General features: G+C 38.3%; 2 protein-coding genes across 7 annotated transcripts in view; both read left to right on the top strand.

The window, feature by feature from the left end:
• ADAM32 (ADAM metallopeptidase domain 32) overlaps positions 1-3,317 on the top strand; it is a 174,347-nt gene extending 171,030 nt beyond the window's left edge. For 2 of the 5 annotated variants that reach the window (XM_070781446.1, XM_070781447.1), the window contains exon 21: positions 2,649-3,315. In XM_070781446.1, the coding sequence (XP_070637547.1) occupies positions 2,649-2,655 (7 nt within the window). In that variant the 3' untranslated portion in view covers positions 2,656-3,315. Of the gene's footprint in view, positions 1-2,648 lie in introns of all 5 variants that reach the window. The other 3 variants (XR_011564439.1, XM_070781445.1, XM_070781448.1) reach the window with 3 other exon arrangements.
• A 5,057-nt stretch (positions 3,318-8,374) lies between these two features.
• LOC109553349 (disintegrin and metalloproteinase domain-containing protein 5-like) overlaps positions 8,375-22,121 on the top strand; it is a 148,998-nt gene continuing 135,251 nt past the window's right edge. Inside the window, exons 1-3 of one of the 2 annotated variants that reach the window (XM_070781456.1) lie at positions 8,375-8,606; positions 9,283-9,362; positions 19,692-19,747. In XM_070781456.1, the coding sequence (XP_070637557.1) occupies positions 8,552-8,606; positions 9,283-9,362; positions 19,692-19,747 (191 nt within the window). In that variant the 5' untranslated portion in view covers positions 8,375-8,551. The remainder of the gene's footprint in view (positions 8,607-9,282; positions 9,363-19,691; positions 19,748-22,121) is intronic. The other variant, XM_070781457.1, reaches the window with a different exon arrangement.

A 22,121-nucleotide genomic window follows, 5' to 3' on the forward strand; every position in this document is an offset into this window, starting at 1 on the left:
CACAACTAATTCCAAAATATTTATTGGTGAATTGCTAAAGTACTTCACCAAAAATAATGCATTAATCTTTACTAACCTTGATTACTGAGTATTTAAATCGTTTATAAAAGACCTTTAGTCTTTTTTCTTCAGTTCAATAAAGTTCTTATAAGTTTGTTGGGAACTTGCTTTTGTGAATAAAATGGAATTAGATCAGATCAGATCAGATCAGTTGCTCAGTCATGTCCGACTCTTTGCGACCCCATGAATCGCAGCATGCCAGGCCTCCCTGTCCATCACCAACTCCTGGAGTTCACTCAAACTCATGTCCATCAACTCAGTGATGCCATCCAGCCATCTCATCCTCTGTCGTCCCCTTCTCCTCTTGCCCCCAATCCCTCCCAGCATCAGAGTCTTTCCTAATGAGTCAACTCTTCGCATGAGGTGGCCAAAGTACTGGAGTTTCAGCTTTAACATCATTCCTTCCAAAGAAATCCCAGGGCTGATCTCCTTCAGGATGGACTGGTTGGATCTCTTTGCAGTCCAAGGGATTCTCAAGAGTCTTCTCCAACACCACAGTTCAAAAGCATCAATTCTTCAGCGCTCAGCCTTCTTCACAGTCCAACTCTCACATCCACAAGTGACCACAGGAAAAACCATAGCCTTGACTAGACAAACGTTTGTTGGCAAAGTAATGTCTGTGCTTTTGAATATGCTATCTAGGTTGGTCATAACTTTCCTTCCAAGGAGTAAGTGTCTTTTAATTTCATGGCTGCAGTCACCATCTGTAGTGATTTTGGAGCCCAGAAAAATAAAGTCTGACACTGTTTCCATTGTTTCCCCATCTATTTCCCATGAAGTGATGGGACGGGATGCCATGATCTTCGTTTTCTGAATGTTGAGCTTTAAGCCAACTTTTTCACTCTCCACTTTCACTTTCATTAAGAGGCTTTTGAGTTCCTCTTCACTTTCTGCCATAAGGGTGGTGTCATCTGCATATCTGAGGTTATTGATATTTCTCCCGGCAATCTTGATTCCAGCTTGTGTTTCTTCCAGCCCAGCGTTTCTCATGATGTACTCTGCATATAAGTTAAATAAGCAGGGTGACAATATATAGCCTTGATGAACTCCTTTTCCTATTTGGAACCAGTGTGTTGTTCCATGTCCAGTTCTAACTGTTGCTTCCTGACCTGCATACAGATTTCTCAAGAGGCAGATCAGGTGGTGTGGTATTCCCATCTCTTTCAGAATCTTCCACAGTTTCTTGTGATCCACACAGTCAAAGGCTTTGGCATAGTCAATAAAGCAGAAATAGATGGTTTTCTGTAACTCTCTTGCTTTTTCCATGATCCAGCGGATGTTGACAATTTGATCTCTGGTTCCTCTGCCTTTTCTAAAACCAGCTTGAACATCAGGAAGTTCACAGTTCACATATTGCTGAAGCCTGGCTTGGAGAATTTTGAGCATTCCTTTACTAGCGTGTGAGATGAGTGCAATTGTGCGGTAGTTTGAGCATTCTTTGGCATTGCCTTTCTCTGGGATTGGAATGAAAACTGACCCTTTCCAGTCCTGTGGGCACTGCTGAGTTTTCCAAATTTGCTGGCCTATTGAGTGGAGCACTTTCACAGCATCATCTTTCAGGATTTGGAATAGCTCAACTGGAATTCTATCACCTCCACAAGCTTTGTTTGTAGTGATGTTTTCTAAGGCCCACTTGACTTCACATTCCAGGATGTCTGGCTGTAGGTCAGTGATCACACCATCATGATTATCTGGGTCGTTGACTCTAATAAGATACATGATATGCAAATTAGTTTATAAAATGAATTCATGATTAAAGCCACTCACTTTATCCATTAGGTACTATAGGCAAAATGCTAAGGCCTGTGAGTTTACAAGTACCAAAACCAAAACACTGTTTACAATATGAAAAAATAAAAAATGATTGGCTCAAAGATATGGAAAAAGTAAAATTGATATGTATTTAAATTTCTAAAAACAATGCAAAGATTTAACTTGTTATATTCAAGAACATTTTGTTGTATGTGAAAAAAATGTTAGATTTTCTCATTTGCAAGAACTTCTCATTAAATACGATGCTTCTCCAGAAATCACAATTGCTAGTTAATAAGCTACTCACAATTTAGTAATTTCATAAGCAAAATTATAAAATTTATTCCTAGAATTCTTTTTTTTTTGCCATATGAATTTTTCATTTGGCAGTATGCCAACTGTATGTTTTTCAGTGGAAGGTAATTTACTTGTTTATCAATAGCTAAGCAGAGAAGACTCTTGTGAGTCCTTTGGACTGCAAGGAGATCCAACCGGTCCATCCTAAAGGAGACTAGTCCTGGGTGTTCATTGGAAGGACTGATGCTGAGGCTGAAACTCCAATACTTTGGCCACCTCATGCAAAGAGTTGATTCATTGGAAAAGACCCTGATGCTGGGAGGGATTGTGGGCAGGAGGAGAAGGGGATGACAGACGATGAGATGGCTGGATGGCATCACTGACTTGATGCACATGAGTTTGGGTGAACTCTTGGAGTTGGTGATGAACAGGGAGGCCTGGCATGCTGGGATTCATGGGGTCGCAAAGAGTCGGACACGACTGAGCAACTGAAATGACTGGCTGAACTGAAGCACATGTGTCTTTGTTCTCTTCCACAGTAACTAACAATTCCTTCAGAAGGCAATGGATATCACTCGGGGTCTCACTGAAAAATGAAAATTCGACCTTTTCTTCTCTGGTCACAGCTGATGGAAAACAATAAACCAAGATGGACCAATTTGCAGGAGTGTCTGTTTTTATTTCCTCTCCCACTCTGAGGCATAATTTTGCCATGTCAGGGCCTTTGACTGAAGACAGTCAATCTGAACTCCCATGACTCCCTGAGCTCTTCTCCACAGCTTTCCCCACCACCCACTTGGGTTTATTGCCTAGGCCCCTAGTGGCTGGGGATATGCATCAACTGCTGTTACTCAGGGAAGGATCTGTGTGTGGACTGTGTTCCTCCTCCTGGTCCTTCTCACTGGACTTGGCTGACGGCATGCAGATCTCAGTTAATACAGCTATTTGCCCCCCTCCCTCCCCACAACTGCAGAGCTAGGGCTAAGGTAAACCGTGCTTGCTCAGGCCTCACATTCTGCTTGCCACTTTTCTCGTGCCCCTCGGTTGAGTGACCCATAGGATGAATCCCGGAAGACAGAAGGACCCAGAGAGCTTGGGCTTTGGTCTCAGGAGCAAAGATTAATACCTTATCAGAGTTTGATATGAAGATTGATAAATTGAGTTAGGAAAAATATCTCTCATTTTCCTTTTTCTGAAACTATGTATTAAATTGTTCAGTTTTTCAATAAATATTTGGCAAAATTCATCAATGACACTGGATCTTTTTTTGTGGGAAGATTTTAAATTATGGATTCAATATCTTTAACAGAGAACTGTTTAGACTTTCCATTTATTGTGATTTTTTTTCAGAAGTGGTTATTTTAAAGCAGCTTATCCTTTTCATTTAATGGTCAATCTTTTGACATAAAGTTGTTCATAATATCCTTTACAGTGTCTATAGGAGCTAAAGTTATGTCCCTTTTTTCATTCCTAACTATGGTGATACTATATGCATCTTTGTTTTCTGTTTCATTGATTTATGTCTTAATATTTGCTCATTTCCTAGATACTTGAGGGGAAAGTTTAGCTCATTGTTTTTAAATCTTTTCTAATTTATTTAAAGATATATATTTGCTCTATGAATCTCTTTAGCTACATCTCACAAGTTCTGATGTGTTAGTTTGATCTCAGAATTATGGATTTCTTAGAAGTATGTTGTTTCATTTCTGAATATTTGGATATTTTCAGTCTCATCTTTTCTTAATTTAGTCATGGTCAGAGAACATACTTGCATACTTCTCATACTCTGAAACTGTTGTTTTGCTGTGATCCACTCTATGGTGTATTCTGGTGAATGTTCCATGTGCACTAAAAATGTACGTTTTGTAGTTGTCAAATATGTAAATGTCAAGTAAAGCTTATGAATATTCTTTTTGAAATCTCATATGTAAATGAGATTATACAGTATTTATCTTTCTGTGTCTTAACTAACTTCACAAATGTCCTCTGTGTTTATCCATGTTGTCACAAATGGCAGGACTGAGAAAGGGCAGGAGTGAGTAGGGTGAGATTTCCTTCTTTTTCATAGCTGAATAAATATATCATGTTTTCTTTATCCATTTGTCTGTTATGGACACAGGTTATTTCCATATCTTGGCTATTATGAATTATGCTGCAAAGAACATAGGTATGCACATATTTCTTTGAGATACTGACTTAATTTACTCCTGATATATGCCCAGAGGTAAGACTGCTGGATCATATGGTATTCTATTTTTAATTTTTGAGGAACTGCCATACTGCTTTCCCTAATGGCTGTACCAGCTTATATTATCTCTTCCACAGCATACTGCAGCTCCAATTTTTCCACAGACACACTTGATAATACTTGTCCTGTTTATCTTTTTGGTAATATCCATTCTAAAAGTTGTAAGACTTTATCTTGTTGTGGTTTTTATTTGTATTTCCCTGATAATTACTGATGTTCAACACTTTTTCATGTATCTGTTGGTAATTATATGTCTTCTTCAGAAAAATGTCTATTCAGCTCATTTTGCCCATTTTGTAAGTGGAATATTTGTGATTTTTTTTTGCTATTGAGTTACATGAATTCCAAACATACTTTGGTTATTAACCCCTTCTCAAATATATGATTTGCAAGTATTTTTCCCATTCTGTATGTTGCTTTTTCATTTGTTAACTGTATCCTTTGCTGTGAAGAGCTTTTTAGTTTGCTATAATGAGAGAAGAGAGTGACCAACTACAAGACAAATACAAAACTGTTAATAAAATGACAATAATAAATCCTTCCCCATCAATAATTACTTTAAATGAAAGTGGGTTAAACGTCTCAATAAAAAGATACAGAGTGGCTGAATGATTAAAAATGAGAGCAAACTCCCACTGTATGCTATCTACAGGAAACTCACTTTAGATTGAAGGTATACATAGGCTTAAAGCGAGAGGAAGAAAAAGATATTTCCCACAAATGATAACTTTAAAGCGAGAGGAAGAAAAAGATATTTCCCACAAATGATAACCAAAAGAAAGGAGTGGTTATATTTAAATCAGATGAAGCAGACTTCACATCAAAAACTGCCTCTAGAGCCAAAAAAAAGATCATGACACAATGATAAAAGGGTAAATTCAACAGAAAGAGATAACAATTGTAAATATACATGCACCCCAAATCAGAGCACCTTGTGTATAAAACAAGTATAGACAAATCTGAAAGAAGAAATGTAATAATAGTAGGAGATTTCAGTGCCCTATTTTAAACAATAGGTAAAACACAACAGAGAATCAATAAACAGCAGACTTGAACAGCAGTACAGACAATGTGGACCCAACAGGCATATACAGAACTTTTCACCCAAAGCAGAAGAATGCACATTCTTGATTATATATTCCCCAAACATTCCCCAAACAGGTCAGAAAACAAGTCTTAAATTTAAGAAGATGGAATCCATAACAAGCATCTTCTGCTTTATATTAATATTTTTTCATATGCTGTGTGATCTGCTCCCATTGAGGCTGCATGCAGTTTTTCCCTGCCTGAGCTGTTGTAGTTGTGGAACATGACCAGGCAAGAAAGCCACACAAACTCTTAGCTCTTACTAGATGTAAAGGTAATCTTCCAAGAGTAAACTCTATTCAAGTTCGTGTCTGCCTTTGGTCATTTTCCAGGTCCTTTGGGTTTTTAAAGGTATTTTGCCAGGCATTTATAATTGTTTTCTGTGTGAAGAATCAGACTACACATTAGTGTAATCTTTACCAGAAGTCATCCCCAGGGCTGGACTTGGTAAATCACAGAATATATTAAAAAAAAAAAATTCTTGGAAAACTGCCAGATTGTTCTCTGGAATGGTTATTACTGCTTACATGCCTACAAACCAAGTCTTATGTTTCTCTTCATTCTTACCTGCACTTGATGCTATTCGCCACCCTGCTGCTAAGCTGCTAAGTCACTACAGTAGTGTCCAACTCTGTACGACCCCATAGACAGCAGCCCACCAGGCTCCCCATCCCTGGGATTCTCCAGGCAAGAACACTGGAGTGGGTTGCCATTTCCTTCACCAATGCATGAAAGTGAAGTCGCTCAGTTGTGTCCGACTCTTCGCAATCCCATGGACTGCAGCCTACCAGGCTCCTCCATCCATGGGATTTTCCAGGCAAGAGTACTGGAGTGGGTGCCATTGCCTTCTCCAATTCACTACCATAATTTTTGCTAATTTATTGGATAGAAAGTGATATATCGTTGTTTTAATTTGCTCATTTGTGATTACTATTTAGCCTAAAGATCTCTTTATATCCTTTTAGGCATTATCATGCTTTATGAAAAAAATGTATTCATAATGTTTTCCTATATTGCTACTGGATTTTTTTGTCCCCTTCTGTCTCCTCCCATACCTTTGTCTATGTGTGTGTGTGTGTGTAGGCGGGGTGCTCAGGTATGTTGGATATCCTAGATAGTAATTCCTGGTTGGTATTAAACTTTGCAAATGTCCTCTCCTTGTCGTTCCCTTTTCTCTTAACTTTTTAATACTTGGGTTCTTTCTAAAGCCATTCTCTTATTTTTCAAATTAAGAGAAAGAGTTTTCCCATTATCCCTTTAATTAATTTTCTTCTAATTATTTTAATTTTTCTCCTTCTGGAAAATACTATTATTAACACTCTCTATTCCTTATCTCTTAATTATAGTTTTGTCTTTTCTATTTTTTTTAATCCTTTCTTGTTCTTTCCTGGGAGAGTTTGTCAATTGGAGCAATAAGTGTCTGCTGCTGCTGCTGCTAAGTCACTTCAGTCGTGTCCGACTCTGTGTCACCCCATAGACGGCAGCCCACCAGGCTCCCTGGTCCCTGGGATTCTCCAGGCAAGAACACTGGAGTGGGTAATAAATGTCTATGCTACTATTTATACTAAGACTTGTGATTTTATTTCTTGCCACTTGATTATTTTAAAGAATTACTTGTTAGTGTTATGTCAGGAAGCGTTTAACAGGAGGCTTCCTGTGTGCTGTTTTGGATCTATTGGGAATTCTCTGTTCCTTATTAATTCCTGAATATTTGGGAATTTAAAAAGCATGCTGATATTTATTCAGTTTAGTTCAGTCGCTCAGTTGTGTCTGACTCTTTGCGACCCCATGAACCGCAGCACGCCAGGCCTCCCTGTCCATCACCAACTCCCAGAGTTTACCCAAACTCATGTCCATTGAGTCAGTGATGCCATCTAACCATCTCATCCTCTGTCGTCCCCTTCTCCTTCTGCCTTCAACCTTTCCCAACATCAGGGTCTTTTCAAATGACTTGACTCTTCCCATCAGGTGGCCAAAGTATTGGAGTTTCAGCTTCAACATCAGTCTCTCCAATGAACACCCAGGACTGATTTCCTTTAGGATGGACTGGTTGGATCTCCTTGCAGTCCAAGGGACTCTCAAGAGTCTTCTCCAACACCACAGTTCAAAAGCATCAATTCTTCAGCACTCAGCTTTCTTTATAGTCCAATTCTCACATCCATACATGACTACTGGAAAAACTGTAGCCTTGACTAGATGGACCTTTGTTGGCAAAGTAATGTCTCTGCTTTTTAATATGCTCTCTAGGTTGGCCATAACTTTGCTTCCAAGAAGTAAGCGTCTTTTAATTTCATGCCTGCAATCACCATCTGCAGTGATTTTGGAGCCCCCCCAAATAAAGTCAGCCACTGTTTCCACTATTTCCCCATCTATTTGCCATGAAGTGATGGGACCAGATGCCATGATCTTAGTTTTCTTAATGTTGAGCTTTAAGCCAACTTTTTCACTCTCATCAAGAGGCTTTCACTTGCATCAAGAGGCTCTTTAGTTCTTCTCTTTCTTCCATAAGGATGGTGTCATCTGCGTATCTGAGGTTATCTGATATTTATTAGTCACCAGGTAATGTAACAGAGAAGGAAATGGCAACCCACTCCAGTGTTCTTGCCTGGAGAATCCCAGGGATGGTGGAGCCTGGTGGGCTGCCGTCTATGGGGTCGCACAGAGTCGGACACGACTGAAGGGACTTAGCAGCAGCCGCAGCAGCAGCAGCAGCAGCAGGTAAAGTAAGGAAAAGACATTTTCAGCAAATGGCATTATGATACATTACCTTTGCACCCTCTCCTCACTGTAATTGGAAACTACTTCAAAAACCGTCAATCCAAGGCGAAGATACAACCAAAACCAGGCACCACCAACCAGCCTCATCTGAGAACTGTAACTTGCGCAGCTTGTCCTTCCTTCACAAGAAACTGAATGCTCTCTCCTCAGCCGCAGCTGCCCACCAGCTGAACACTAGGTGCGCCCGCTGGCCCTCCCGGAGGCAACCGGGAGCCGCTCCCCGCCTTTTCTTCGCGCGCCGCGGCCATCTCCCACCCGCACTGCGCCCCCATTCGCCGCAACGCCTCAACCGTCACTGTTGGGCCAGTGTGGCTCCAGGTCAGCGGAGCCATGTTCCTTCTTCTGGTCCTTCTCACCGTCCTCAGGGGGCTGCACGGAGGCCCCAGTAAGTCCAGAACCTTGCCTTCTCGGGTTGGAGGGCTGCCCTTTTCGGTCCAGAATCGGGCCCCAGACCTTCCTTCCACGCCGTCTGACCCTTGGCCTCGAGGTCTGCAGCCAAGGAGGCAGAGGCAGCGTCAGCGCAAAAATCTTTTCATTTCTCTGGGTGATTTCCTTGTCTGTAAAATGGGAAAAAAGGAAAGATGTGGTCTTTTTAACATTCAGAATTCTGCTCTTCTAGAAATAATTGCACCGCCATGAAGAAGACATTTATCAATGAGTTCCTCCTTGGTAACTGCAGTCCTCCACCTTCTCCGTGGAAAATTGCAGATCACCTTTGTCTTCAGTATTCTGTATCTTTTTTTCCCTTGCAAATGGTCCCAGTTTCTTGATGCATTCCACTTTTAAAATTTCCATATCTCTTAGGTCAGTGTAATTTGTTACTGTTACTTAGTCAAACTGCCTGCCTAAAGATAGGAAAAGAGAGAGAATCAAACCTTAAGATTATAAAGGGTTAAGAAATGTATGGGTAAGAAGGACCAAAAGACAGGAGAAAGGGAAAGCAAATGCATATATTACACACAAAAAAGTTGGTAATGTAGAAAAACACATGAAGAATTGGATTTAGAAATGAAAATGTAAGATTACAAGTATCAGAATAACTTTGGTTGTTTTTCTTTTAGATCTTCATAAAAAGTTTGTGCAGACCACAATTCCTGAAAAGATTTCAACGTCTGAGGCAATCAAAGATCCAGAAAATAATGTAATTGGGAAATAATATTTGTATTTCTTAAATTGTGTGAAATTGCTTTTAGTATCAAGACCATAGCTGCTGATGTTGGGCAGTAATTCAGTTCTTGGAGGCAGAGCTGAGTGCTCAGAACAGGTTCACAAGGAGGAACATTTTGATGAGAGGTGTTGAGGCAAAAAAAAAAAATGCATTTATTTGGTGTTTGTTAGGACTGCAGCCTGGGAGACACAGATCCAAGAAGCACTTGAAATATGTTCCACCAGACTACAAAATGGTAGAAGAAAGCTACTAGGTTCCATAAATTGTTAAGAATTAGGATTAGAGCTGGCAAGAAGTAAGGGTGTCCATTAAGCAAGAATCGGGGTTGGAGTTTGAAATGATTACATAGCTGGGAGAGGGGGCCCATGAAACTACAGGGTTGCATCCAGCAGCTGCTAGCAGATACGGTTTTGAAAATGGTTGGTGGTGTCCTTGAGTTTGATACAGTTCAGAAAATTCATATTCTCAGTGATGCAAGAATTTGTCTGAAACCCCATCCGCTGGTGGACACCTGACTCCATTTGGGATGCCTGAACCATAGTTATTCCACTTTGATTGTTAGATGATCTTAAACATGTCATCACTATTCTCTCCACCCAAAACCATGTATTTTACTTAATAATTCAACTCTATAAGAGAATCTCTGCGAAAGTTTCCTGTTGTCTAAGTCTCATCTGGAAGGGATTTTACTTGCGAAACCTTGTGAGGAAGGCTCTTTTTTGTTTCACTAGAAAAATACTATGCAAAAACAAAAAGAAAATTTTCTTTTCTGCATAGTGATTACTTGCAGCTATGGCTGTGCTCCAACAAGGTGACACATGCCCATCTTTCATGTTTCTGCAATTGCAAAGGGAGCTGTTTCATTCTTTAACTGTCGCAGTGGATTTTAACCTGGCACTTGAAAATTTGCTTACAATTTTGAAATAAATACTTACGATAGTTGTGCATTTAGTCATTTGGGCAGAAAGACTGATGATATACAGTGGGAAAAACTATTCTGGTGCCTGCTACAATTTCTTTTATCTTCTTCCTCTGAATTTTTCTTAATCCCCCAAATTTGTTATATCACCTTCTTTGGTATTATATGAGGAAATCATTTATTTCTTTTGCTTAGCCGTTAGTATATGCAGGTTTATATTTGACTTTCCATCAAGTTTGATGTTTAGAACAATTGCAAACCACACAAAGAACTTCAAAAAGGAACTTCTCTTCAGTTGAGAAATTTCTACTGTCCAAAATATTCATTACAAGATTTACACTTGTGTTTTGGCATTTTGGGATTTAAATATATGCAAATAAAAATGTAGATAATAGTTTAAAAACATTTAAAGAATTGAAAATATTGAATTGAAAATCTTGCAGCTGTGTCAGTGAAACTGTCAGAAGTCTAAACTCATAACTAATCATAAAAGAGCTGAACTGTTGAAAAGATTGTGAACTTGTGAACAAACTATAAATTGAGCTTGGTATGTTACTCAAAACAAATGATGACCTTACAATTTGCTTGTAAGGGCCAATTGTAAACCCAGTCTTTCTGAAGAAAGCCAGCTAATCTTATATAAGGTTTTGGGAAGCCAAGGCAATGGCACCCCACTCCAGTACTCTTGCCTGGAGGGTCCCATGGATAGAGGGGCCTGGAGGGCTGCAGTCCATGGGGTCGCTGAGGGTTGGACGCGACTGAGTGACTTCACTTGCACTTTTCACTTTCATGCATTGGAGAAGGAAATAGCAACCCACTCCAGTGTTCTTGCCTGGAGAATCCCAGCGACGGGGGAGCCTGGTGGGCTGCCGTCTATGGGGTCGCACAGAGTCGGACACGACTGAAGCGACTTAGCAGCAGCAACAGCAGTGTTCAGGGACCCATGGGCTTTCAGAAGGGAGGGTGTTTAGGTATAGACAGGCTTTCAGTTGTGTTGGTGCCATTAGTTGAGGTAGTCTACTTGTTGGTCTCACTTTCAGAATCCTCCTCAGTGGATTGAAGCACTTACTGACTCCTGTCTAGAAGCTGTCGCTGTCACTAATTGGCTGACTTTTAGAAACTTGGGGTTGTTATTGATTTGCAAACTTTCAGAAGCTAGTTATTTGAGTGTGGCTGTTGTTAACTGGCTGATTTTCTGATTGTACATGGTGGTAAAAATTATCTCTAATGGTAGTTACACAACTTGAGATTTTGGCCAAATGATAATTTTTTCCCCCTCGCCTCCCCAACCCCCCAGTTTCTGTCTATAAAGATTTAATTTTATAGTTAATTTTAAAAATTGAAGAATAATTATCTGCACCATTATGTTAGTTCCAGGTGCAAAACATAGTAATTCAGTATTTCTGTACATTACAAAATGATCACCTTGATAAACCTAGTTATCATCTATCACTGTACAAAGTCATTACAATATTATTGACAGTATTCCCCGGACTGTACATTTCATCCTTATAACTCACTTATTTTGTAACTGAAAGTTTGTATCTGTTTATCTCCCTCACCTATTTCATTCATCCCCATCACCCTCTTCCCTATGGCAGCTACCTGTTTGTTCTCTGTATCTGTGGGTCTCTCAGCTTCAGTTCAGTTCAGTTCAGTCACTCAGTCATGTCCAACTCTTTGTGACCCCATGAATCGCAGCACGCCAGGCCTCCCTGTCCATCACCAACTCCCAGAGTTCACTCAGACTCACGTCCATCCAGTCAGTGACGCCATCCAGCCATCTCATCCTCTGCCGTCCCCTTCTCCTCCTGCCCCCAATCCCTCCCAGCATCAGAGTCTTTTCCAATGAATCAACTCTTCGCATGAGGTGGCCGAAGTACTGGAGTTTCAGCTTTAGCGTCAGTTGGTTCATTTGTTTTGTTTTTTATATTCCACATATAAGAGAAGTCAGGTGGTACTTGACTTTGTCTGACTCATTTCACTTAGTACTGTGTTGTAGGTCCATTCATGTTGTAAATGGCAAATTTTCACTTTTTGGGTAATACTATTTTGTGTATAAAACCATATCTTCATCTATTCGTCTACTGATGTGCACTTAGATTGCTTCCATGTCTTGGCTATTGTAAATAATTGCAGTGAACATGGGGTGCATGTATCTTTTTGACTTAGAGTTTTTGTTTTCTTCAGGAAAAAACTCAGAAGTGAAATTTCTAGACCCTATGCTAGTTCTGTCTTTATGTTTTTGAGGACCCTCTATAGTACTTTACATAGTGGCTGCACCAGTTTACATTCCAACCAGCATTGTATGAGGGTTCTCTTTTCTCCACATCCTCTCACACGGTTATCTCTTGTCTTTTTTATCATAAGTGTGAGGTGATATCTCATGGTTTTGATTAGCATTTCCTGATGATTAGTAATGTTGAGGATTTTTTCATGTGCCTGTTGGCCATCTGTATGTCTTCTTTGAAAAACTATCTATTCATATATTCTGCCCATTTTTTAAATGTGTTGTTTGCTTTTCAGATGTTGAGTTGTATAACTTCTTTGTCTACTTTGAATATTGGTTCTTTATCATATATATTTTTTGTGAATATTTTCTCCTGTTCAGTAGGCTTTTGCATTTTGTTAGTAGTAGTTTCCTGCACTGTGAAAAGCTTTTTAGTTTGATATAGTCCTATTCGTTCATTTTGTTCCCCCCTGGTTTCCTGAGGAGATATTTTAAAAAATATTGCTAAGACCACTGTCAGTGAGCATACTGCCTCTGTTTTCTTCTGGGAGTGTTATAGCTTTAGGTCTTACATTTAAGTCTTTAATTGATTTTTCAATTTATTTTTGTATATGGTGTGACAAAGAGGTCCAGTTCGATTCTTTTCCATGTGGTTGTCCATTTCCTACCACAATTTACTGAAGAGGCTGTCTTTTTCCTATTGTATGTTCCTCCTTCTTTGTCATACATTACTTGACCATGTACATGTGGGTTTAGTACTAGACTTGCTGTTCCGTTTTCTGATCTCTGTGTCTGTATTTGTGCTACTAACATACCGTTTTGGTTACTATAGTTGTGTCATAGAGTTTGAAATCAGGGAGTGTGATATCACCTGTCTTGTTATTCTTTCTCAAGATTGTTGGCTATTCAGGTCTTTTGTGGTTCCATAAACATTTTAGAATTATTTATTTTAGTTCTGTGGAAAATGCCATTGGTATTTTGATAAGGGATTGCATTAAATCTGTAGATTGCTTTGGGTAATATGGTCATTTTAACAATATTAATTCCTATAATCTATGTACACAGTTTCTTTCCATCTGTTTATATCATCTTCAGTTTCTCTCATCAGTGTCTTATAGTTTTCTGAGTAGAGGTTTTTTACCAGCTTGGTTAGATTTATTTCTCGGTATTTTATTCTTTTTGATGCAGTTGTAAATTGGATGGTTTTCTTAATTTTTATTTCTGATAGTTTGTCAGTGTATAGAAATGCAACAGATTTCTGTATATTAGTTTTTTTTTCTTGCAACTTTGCTGAATTCACTTATTACTTCTAATAGTTTTTTGGTAGCCTCTTTAGCATATTCTATATATAATACCATGTTACATGCAACAGCAACAGTTGTCCTTTTGCCATTTTTATTTCCTTTTACTTATTTTTTGTCTGATTAATTTCACTAGGACTTCCAATACTATGTCAAATAAAAGTGATGAAAGTGAGGATCCTTGTTTTGTTCCCGATCTTAGAGGAAAAACTTTCAGATTTTCATGATTGAGTATATTAGCTATGGGCTTGTCAGACATGGACTTTATTATGTTGAGGTGTCATAGTGATGTTGGGTTTTATCAAAAGCTTTTTCTGCATTTCACAATTTTTAAACTCTTGAATTTGTTATTATGATATATCATGATATTTGACTTACAAATATTGAAATATCCTTGTACCTTTGGAATAAATCCCACTTGATCTTGGTGTATGGATTTTTAAAATATATTGTTTAATTTGTTTTGCTAATATTTTGTTGAGGATTTTTGCACCTATGTTCATCAGTGATATTGTTCTATAGTTTTCTTTTTTGTGGTGTCTTTGTCTGGTTTTGGTATCAGGCTGATACCTCATTGAATAAAATAGAGAGTGTTCCTTTCTCTTTAATATTTGTGAGTGCTTTGAGAAGGATAGGTGTTAAGTCTTCTTTTAATGTTTTGTAGGCTTCACCTATAAAGCCATCTGGTCCTGGACTTTTGTTTGTTTGGAGTTTATTTAACTTACCGATTCAGTTCATTACAGTCTATTCATATTTTGTATTTCTTATTGATTTAGTCTTTAGAGATTGTACATTTCTAGTAATTTATCCATTTCTTCTTAATTGTCTATTTTACTGGTGTATAATTGTTCTCAGTACTCTTATGATTTTTTCTAGCTCTGAGGTGTTTGTTAGATTTAGTCTTGAGAGATTGTACATTTCTAGTAATTTATCCATTTCTTCTGGATTGTCCAATTTACTGGTGTATAATTGTTCTCAGTACTCTCATGATTTTTTGTAGTTCTGGGGTGTTTGTTAGAACTTCTTTTTTATTTCTGATTTTATTTTGGCTCTTGTTTTTCTTGATGAGTCTTACTGAAAGTTTTTTGATTTTTATTTATCTTTTCAAATAACTAGCTCTTAGTTTTATTGATTTATTTTAAAATTTCTATGTCATTTATTTCTCTTCTGATCTTTTTGATATCTTGCCTTCTACTAACTTTGGGTGTTGTTTGTTCTTCTTTTTATATAGTTCTTTTGGTGTAAGGTTAGATTATTTATTTGAGATTTTTCTTGTTTCCTGAGATAAGACGTATTACTAAAAATGTCCCTCTTAGAACTGCTTTTGCCACATCTCATGTATTTTGGATGAGTTTGTTTCCATTTTCATTTGATCCAGGTATTTTTTGATTTGCTATTTAATTTCTGCTGTAATACATGAGTTGTTTAGTAGCATATTGTTCAGACTCCACATGCTAGTGTTTTTTTGCAGTTTTTTTTTTTCTTGTTCTGATTTCTAGTCTCAGACCTCTGTGGTCTGAAAAAATGAGTGATTTGATTTCAGTTTTCTCAAATTTACTGAGACTTGTTTTTGGCATAGTATGTGGTCTATTCTGGAAATGCTTCTAGTGCCCTTGAAAAGAGTGTATTCTTCTTTTGGATGGAATTTTCTGTAAGAATCTCTCAAGTTCATTTGATAGTGTGTCATTTAAGGCCAGTGTTTCCTTATTAATTTTAATTTTCTGTCTCTATTATCTGTCCATTGATGTCAGTGAAGGGTTAAAAACCCTATGTTGTGTTACTCTCAATTCCTCCTTTTTTGTTTGTTAATATTTGCTTTATGTATTTAGGTACTCCTATGTTGGGTGAATATATATTTACAATTATTATATCAACTTGTTGCCTTGATCCCTTTATCATCTGGGCTGTTGGACTGTTATCCCTATTGTCCTATATTCCACTGCCTTAATTAATGTAGCTTTATTACAAGTTTTAATATAGGTGAGTACTGGTACTCATACTTTTCTTTCAATACTTTGAAGAGGTCATTCCATTGCCTTTTGTTAGTCACATAATTTATTAAGAATTGTTCTGAACATAATGTGTCATTTTTCTCTTATTGATTTTGAGTGTTTTCTCTTTTTATTTTGTTTTAAATTTTTGAGTATGACATGCCCAGGTTTGCTTTCTTTATGTTCATCCTGCTTTGGAATTATATAATAATTTGCCCCTGTGAGTTGTTATCTTTCATAAGCTTTGAAAGTGTCAACCGTGAATTCTCCAAGTGTTATTTCTTAGTCTTACCTTTCTCCTTATTTTTTGGATTATAATTGCATGAGTGTTGGAGTGAAGTGAAGTGAATTGAAGTCGCTCAGTCATGTCCGACTCTTTGCGACCCTATGGACTGTAGCCTACCAGGCTCCTCCATCCATGGGATTTTCCAGGCAAGAATACTGGAGTAGGTTGCCATTTTCTTCTCCAGGGGGTCTTCCTGACCCAAGGATCGAACCCAGGTCTCCCTCATTGTAGGCAGACACTTTACAGTCTGAGCCATGAGGGGAATACATGAGTGCTAGACATTTTTAATCGGTCACATTTCTCTTGTTTTCTTCTTTGCATTTTTCTCTGTGTTTCAACATGGGTATTTTCTACTGACTTGTATTCCTGTCACCAATTTTAACCCCTGCTAAGTCTAATCTTCTTTTATACCCTTTCACTGAACTTTTAATAACAGATACTGGTTTTTTTCTGCTGTACAATTTTAATTTGTTTCTTTATTACAGATTATACACTTTTATTGAAATTCTCCATTTTCTAATTTTAATCAAAGTTATTTAATAGGTATTACTTGTGGGCTTGTTGTTATTCCCTATTATTTGTTTATTTATTTTAAATTTGATCCTGTTCTTTAGCATTTTTTATCATTTTTTTTTTAAAGGGAAAGTTGGTGTATTTGTTTGCTAAGGCCCCTATAACAAAGAAACACAAACAATGTGTCTTAAGTGACAGAAACTTATTGTCTCATAGTTTTGGAGGCTAAAAGTCCAAGATCAAGATGTTGGCAGCATTGGTTCTTTTTGAGTACTATGAGGGACAGATCTGTTCCCAGCCTCTGCCATTAGCTTATAGAGACTGCAGATTCTCCCATTGTGTCAGATCAGATCAGATCAGTCGCTCAGTCGTGTCCGACTCTTTGCAACCCCATGAATCCCAGCACGCCAGGCCTCCTTGTCCATCACCAACTCCCGGAGTTCACCCAGACTCACATTCATCGAGTCAGTGATGCCATCCAGCCATCTCATCCTCTGTCGTACCCTTCTCCTCTTGCCCCCAATCCCTCCCAGCATCAGAGTCTTTTCCAATGAGTCAACTCTTTGCATGAGGTGGCCAAAGTACTGGAGTTTCAGTTTTAGCATCATTCCTTCCAAAGAAATCCCAGGGCTGATCTCCTTCAGAATGAACTGGTTGGATCTCTTTGCAGTCCAAGGGACTCTCAAGAGTCTTCTCCAACACCACAGTTCAAAAGCATCAATTCTTTGGCACTCAGCCTTCTTCACAGTCCAACTCTCACATCTATACATGACCACAGGAAAAACCATAGCCTTAACTAGACGGACCTTTGTTGGCAAAGTAACGTCTCTGCTTTTGAATATGCTCTCTAGGTTGGTCATAACTTTCCTTCCAAGGAGTAAATGTCTTTTAATTTCATGGCTGCAGTCACCATCTGTAGTGATTTTGGAGCCCAGAAAAATAAAGTCTGACACTGTTTCCACTGTTTCCCCATCTATTTCCCATGAAGTGATGGGACGGGATGCCATGATTTTCGTTTTCTGAATGTTGAGCTTTAAGCCAACTTTTTCACTCTTCACTTTCACTTTCATCAAGAGGCTGTTTAGTTCCTCTTCACTTTCTGCCATAAGGGTGGTGTCATCTGCATATCTGAGATTATTGATAGTTCTCCTGGCAATCTTGATTCCAGCTTGTGCTTCTTCCAGTCCAGCGTTTCTCATGATGTACTCTGCATATAAGTTAATAAACAGGGTGATAATATACAGCCTTGACGAACTCCTTTTCCTATTTGGAACCAGTCTGTTGTTCCATGTCCAGTTCTAACTGTCGCTTCCTGACCTGCATACTAATTTCTCAAGAGGCAGATCAGGTGGTCTGGTATTCCCATCTCTTTCAGAATTTTCCACAGTTTATTGTGATCCACACAGTCAAAGGCTTTGGCATAGTCAATAAAGCAGAAATAGATGTTTTGCTGGAACTCTCTTGCTTTTTCCATGATCCAGCGAATGTTGGCAATTTGATCTCTGGTTCCTCTGCCTTTTCTAAAACCAGCTTGAACATCAGGAAGTTCACAGTTCACATATTGCTGAAGCCTGGCTTAGAGAATTTTGAGCATTCCTTTACTAGCGTGTGAGATGAGTGCAATTGTGTGGTAGTTTGAGCATTCTTTGGCATTGCCTTTCTCTGGGATTGGAATGAAAACTGACCCTTTCCAGTCCTGTGGGCACTGCTGAGTTTTCCAAATTTGCTGGCCTATTGAGTGGAGCACTTTCACAGCATCATCTTTCAGGATTTGGAATAGCTCAACTGGAATTCTATTACCTCCACTAGCTTTGTTCGTAGTGATGCTTTCTAAGGCCCTCTTGACTTCACATTCCAGGATCTCTGGCTCTAGGTGAGTGATCACACCATCGTGATTATCTGGGTCGTGAAATGTGTCCAAATTTCCTTTTTTTTTATAAGGATACCACTTACATTGGATTAGGGCCACACTAATGGCCTCTCCTTAACTTGATTACCTCTGTAAAGACCTTGTCTCTGAATAAGGTCACATTCTAAAGTTAGGTTTCACATGTAAATTTGGATGGAGGGAGAAAACAATTGAACCCAAACAGTTGGATTTGTGTATGAAAGTTTGTAGAAGTTCTGGATGATGTCTTTTTGGAATTTTTCTTCCTGTCAGTTTTGTATATTTCTTGTTAATTGCATCCTAATTTTGTTGTTGTTTTTCCCCTTTATTTTCATCATATTTATTTAATACATAGACATGTGTGTGATCTTCCTCTGTTCTCTCCTACATTCTCTTCCAGAGGAATTTCATTGCTTGCATTCGATAAGCAAAGTTCTGCAGCTACTGCTAAGTCACTTCAGTGGTGTCCGACTCTGTGCGACCCCACTGACGGCAGCCCACCAGGCTCCCCCGTCCCTGGGATTCTCCAGGCAAGAACACTGGAGTGGGTTGCCATTTCCTTCTCCAATGCATGAAAGTGAAAAGTGAAAGTGAAGTCGCTCAGTTGTATCTGACTCTCAGTGACCCCATGGACTGCAGCCTACCAGGCTCCTCCATCCATGGGATTTTCCAGGCAAGAGTACTGGAGTGGGGTGCCATTGCCTTCTCCGAAGCAAAGTGCAGTGGTAATTATTGTGTTATCTTGCCACAGGTGTAGTACATTTCTTGTAGTTTTATCTTTTAGAAGTGTCTCTTCCAATGAACAGGAAAATTTACTTTCTAGGAGGGCTGGGAGTGAGCAAGAAATGGTTTCTCTCAAGTGAGGTGGACATCTTGGCATTTACCTTGGGCATGGTGAGTTGGTGGTGTGTGTCTTAGACTAGAGATGATTATCCGCAAGCTTATTCCTCAGATGTGTGAGTAATGGTGAGTAGCAGGCATGTGGGAATGCTACCACCTAGTTCTCAATTCAGAATTCTGAAGATTTGAATATCCACATGGCAATGGAAGCACATATAATAGTTATGTATTATTATTAATTTTGTCAATCTCAAAAGGATAACTTAGAAAAAACATTATTCAGCATAATTTTTGTAGGTGTTATTATTGATTTTTTTTGGATGCTTATGTACAGGTGGCTTATGTCATTACAATAGGAGGAAATCCATATTTTGTCCATCTCACAAAGCAGTAAGTAATTATTTTATCTTTTAAATTTTTAATTTTTTGGTGTATTGATTAAAAGAATAATTATCCTAGAATCATTTTAATTCAGTTGTTTATTAGATATGTGTATAAATTTGATACCTATTGTATGTCAGTTTTTGGGTAAAGTCCTAAGCACACAAAAAGCAATGAAACAAGTAGTCTTAGTTAAATAATTTGTAATAAAGATGTATTCAGACACATCAATAGATAAATGAAGAATTGTTTTATAATGCAACATTGTGATAAATGTGTAGATAGTATTCTTTGGAAATCAGGGAAGGCTTTTTTGCAAAGAGATGACTTGAGGAAAGATACTTTAGTTCTAAAAGAAGTGGGGTAGTATTGGGGGGTATTCTGTTTTGAGGAAATCATCTGCAGGTTGATACAGAATAGACTTTGTGGTGTGCAGAAATTTGGTGTGAGAATGACTGAATGACATTTTTTTAGGATAAAAGTAAAAAATTTTGGAAAAGTGGGCAGGAGCCAGATTGTAGAAGATCTATAATGCCATGGTAAGGATATTAGAAGCCATAAATATTTTTAAGCATGTACTTATATAGGCCCATTCAGTCTCATAGTCTGTTTTTGAGGGGGTAAAAATGGAATTGGAATGTCTAATTATATAATAGTGTAAGTGCATGATGATAGTAGCTTGAAGAATGATCATTGCACTAGAAAGAAAAATTCAGTAGATCTTGAGGACAGATTTGGTAGGATGATTGGGAAACAGTGAGGAATTTTGGATAATTTAGTTGTTGCTTAAGAAAATTGGTGGATTAGTGTAATAAAACAAGGGGTATTAATGAAGGAGATATTTATCTGAGGGGTGAGTTTGGTTTGCATTGCTTGTAAGATATTCAAGTGGCTTTTTTTTCCATTAGGTATACAAATATAGGAATTTGAATCTCTAAGGAGAGATTGGCAATATAGATTTAACAGTAATTAAAAAAAATGCGAACTTACAGAGTGCTTACAAATATACAGGTGGCTAAGGATGGAATCTTGGGAAAGACCAGTGTTTCTCTTTTTGGTTCTGCCAAAAGAGATCAAGCTAGAATAGTCAAGGAGGTAGGAAGAGAAGCATGAGTGATGTGTGATGTAAATTAAGTGAATAGACCAAGTGGCCACAGTTTTAAAAATGATACCAGAAGTCCAGTGCAATGATTACTTTAAAATTGTCTTTTGGATTTGACATTCTGGTGGTTATGGATCTTTTCTAGAGCAGTTAAGGGTGAGTAACAATTGACAAAGTGAAGAAACTGTGTGTAGACTACTCTTTTGATAAAATCTATTGAGAATTGAAAATATGTAGGGAATAGTGAGAGGAAGACACAGGGCTGAGGGACAGTTATTCAGGATAATAATGATAATAATGACAGTAAACTTCTCAATAGTATTAAGATAAAAACAGTAGAGAGGAAGAGCTTGAAATTATAGTACTAATAAAGTGATGTATCTTCAATACATGGCACAGAATAAGATGCATAGTACAGATGTGAGGATTTGCTTTGAACAAAAGAAGCAATCATTCTCAAAGATAAGGAGTGAGGATGGGTACAGGGGATCTGACAGTGAGGTGACATGGAAGTTACTCAGATGATTGACAGGAAGATGATGATGTCAAGTTTTTGTATAATTAGGAGAATGGAAGAAAATTCTGACCAGGGTTATTGAGAAGAACTTGGTATTCAGTTAAGGTTTAGTTCAGTTGCTCACTCGTGTCCGACTCTGTGACCCCATGGACTGCAGCATGCCAGCCTTCCCTGTCCATCACCAACTCCTGGAGCTTGCTCAAACTCATGTCCATTGAGTTGGTGATGCCATCCAACCATATCATCCTCTGTCGTCCCCTTCTCCTCCTGCCTTCAGTCTTTCCCAGCATCAGGGTCTTTTCCAATGAGTCAGTTCTTCACATCAGGTGACCAAAGTATTGGAGTTTCAGCTTCAGCATCAGTCCTTCCAATGAATATTCAGGACTGATTTCCTTTAGGATTGACTGGTTTGACCTCCTTGCAGTCCAGGGGACTCTCAAGAGTCTTCTCCAACACCACAGTTAAGGTTAGTGAATGTGAATTTTTTAATGATGTTAAGAAAATCTTTCAAAATTTTGGCCTAACCCTACATTTTAATTTTGAGATTCAAGTTTAAAATCTAGAATTAGTGAGCAATAATGACAAGGATTTGAAGGTTCTACGCTGAAAATTGAGACCTGTCTTATTTCACTGTTTGATATTTCTAGCAGTTTGGGTTGTTCATTATCATGCATTTTTGTATTATGTCACTGTAGTTAAAATACCTCCCTCTGCCCCAAACTTATTTAAATGACCAGTATTGGATATGCCAAGATAATTGGCAC

Source organism: Bos indicus, chromosome 27 (assembly GCF_029378745.1).
Source record: "Bos indicus isolate NIAB-ARS_2022 breed Sahiwal x Tharparkar chromosome 27, NIAB-ARS_B.indTharparkar_mat_pri_1.0, whole genome shotgun sequence".
Classification (NCBI taxonomy): Eukaryota; Metazoa; Chordata; class Mammalia; order Artiodactyla; family Bovidae; genus Bos; species Bos indicus.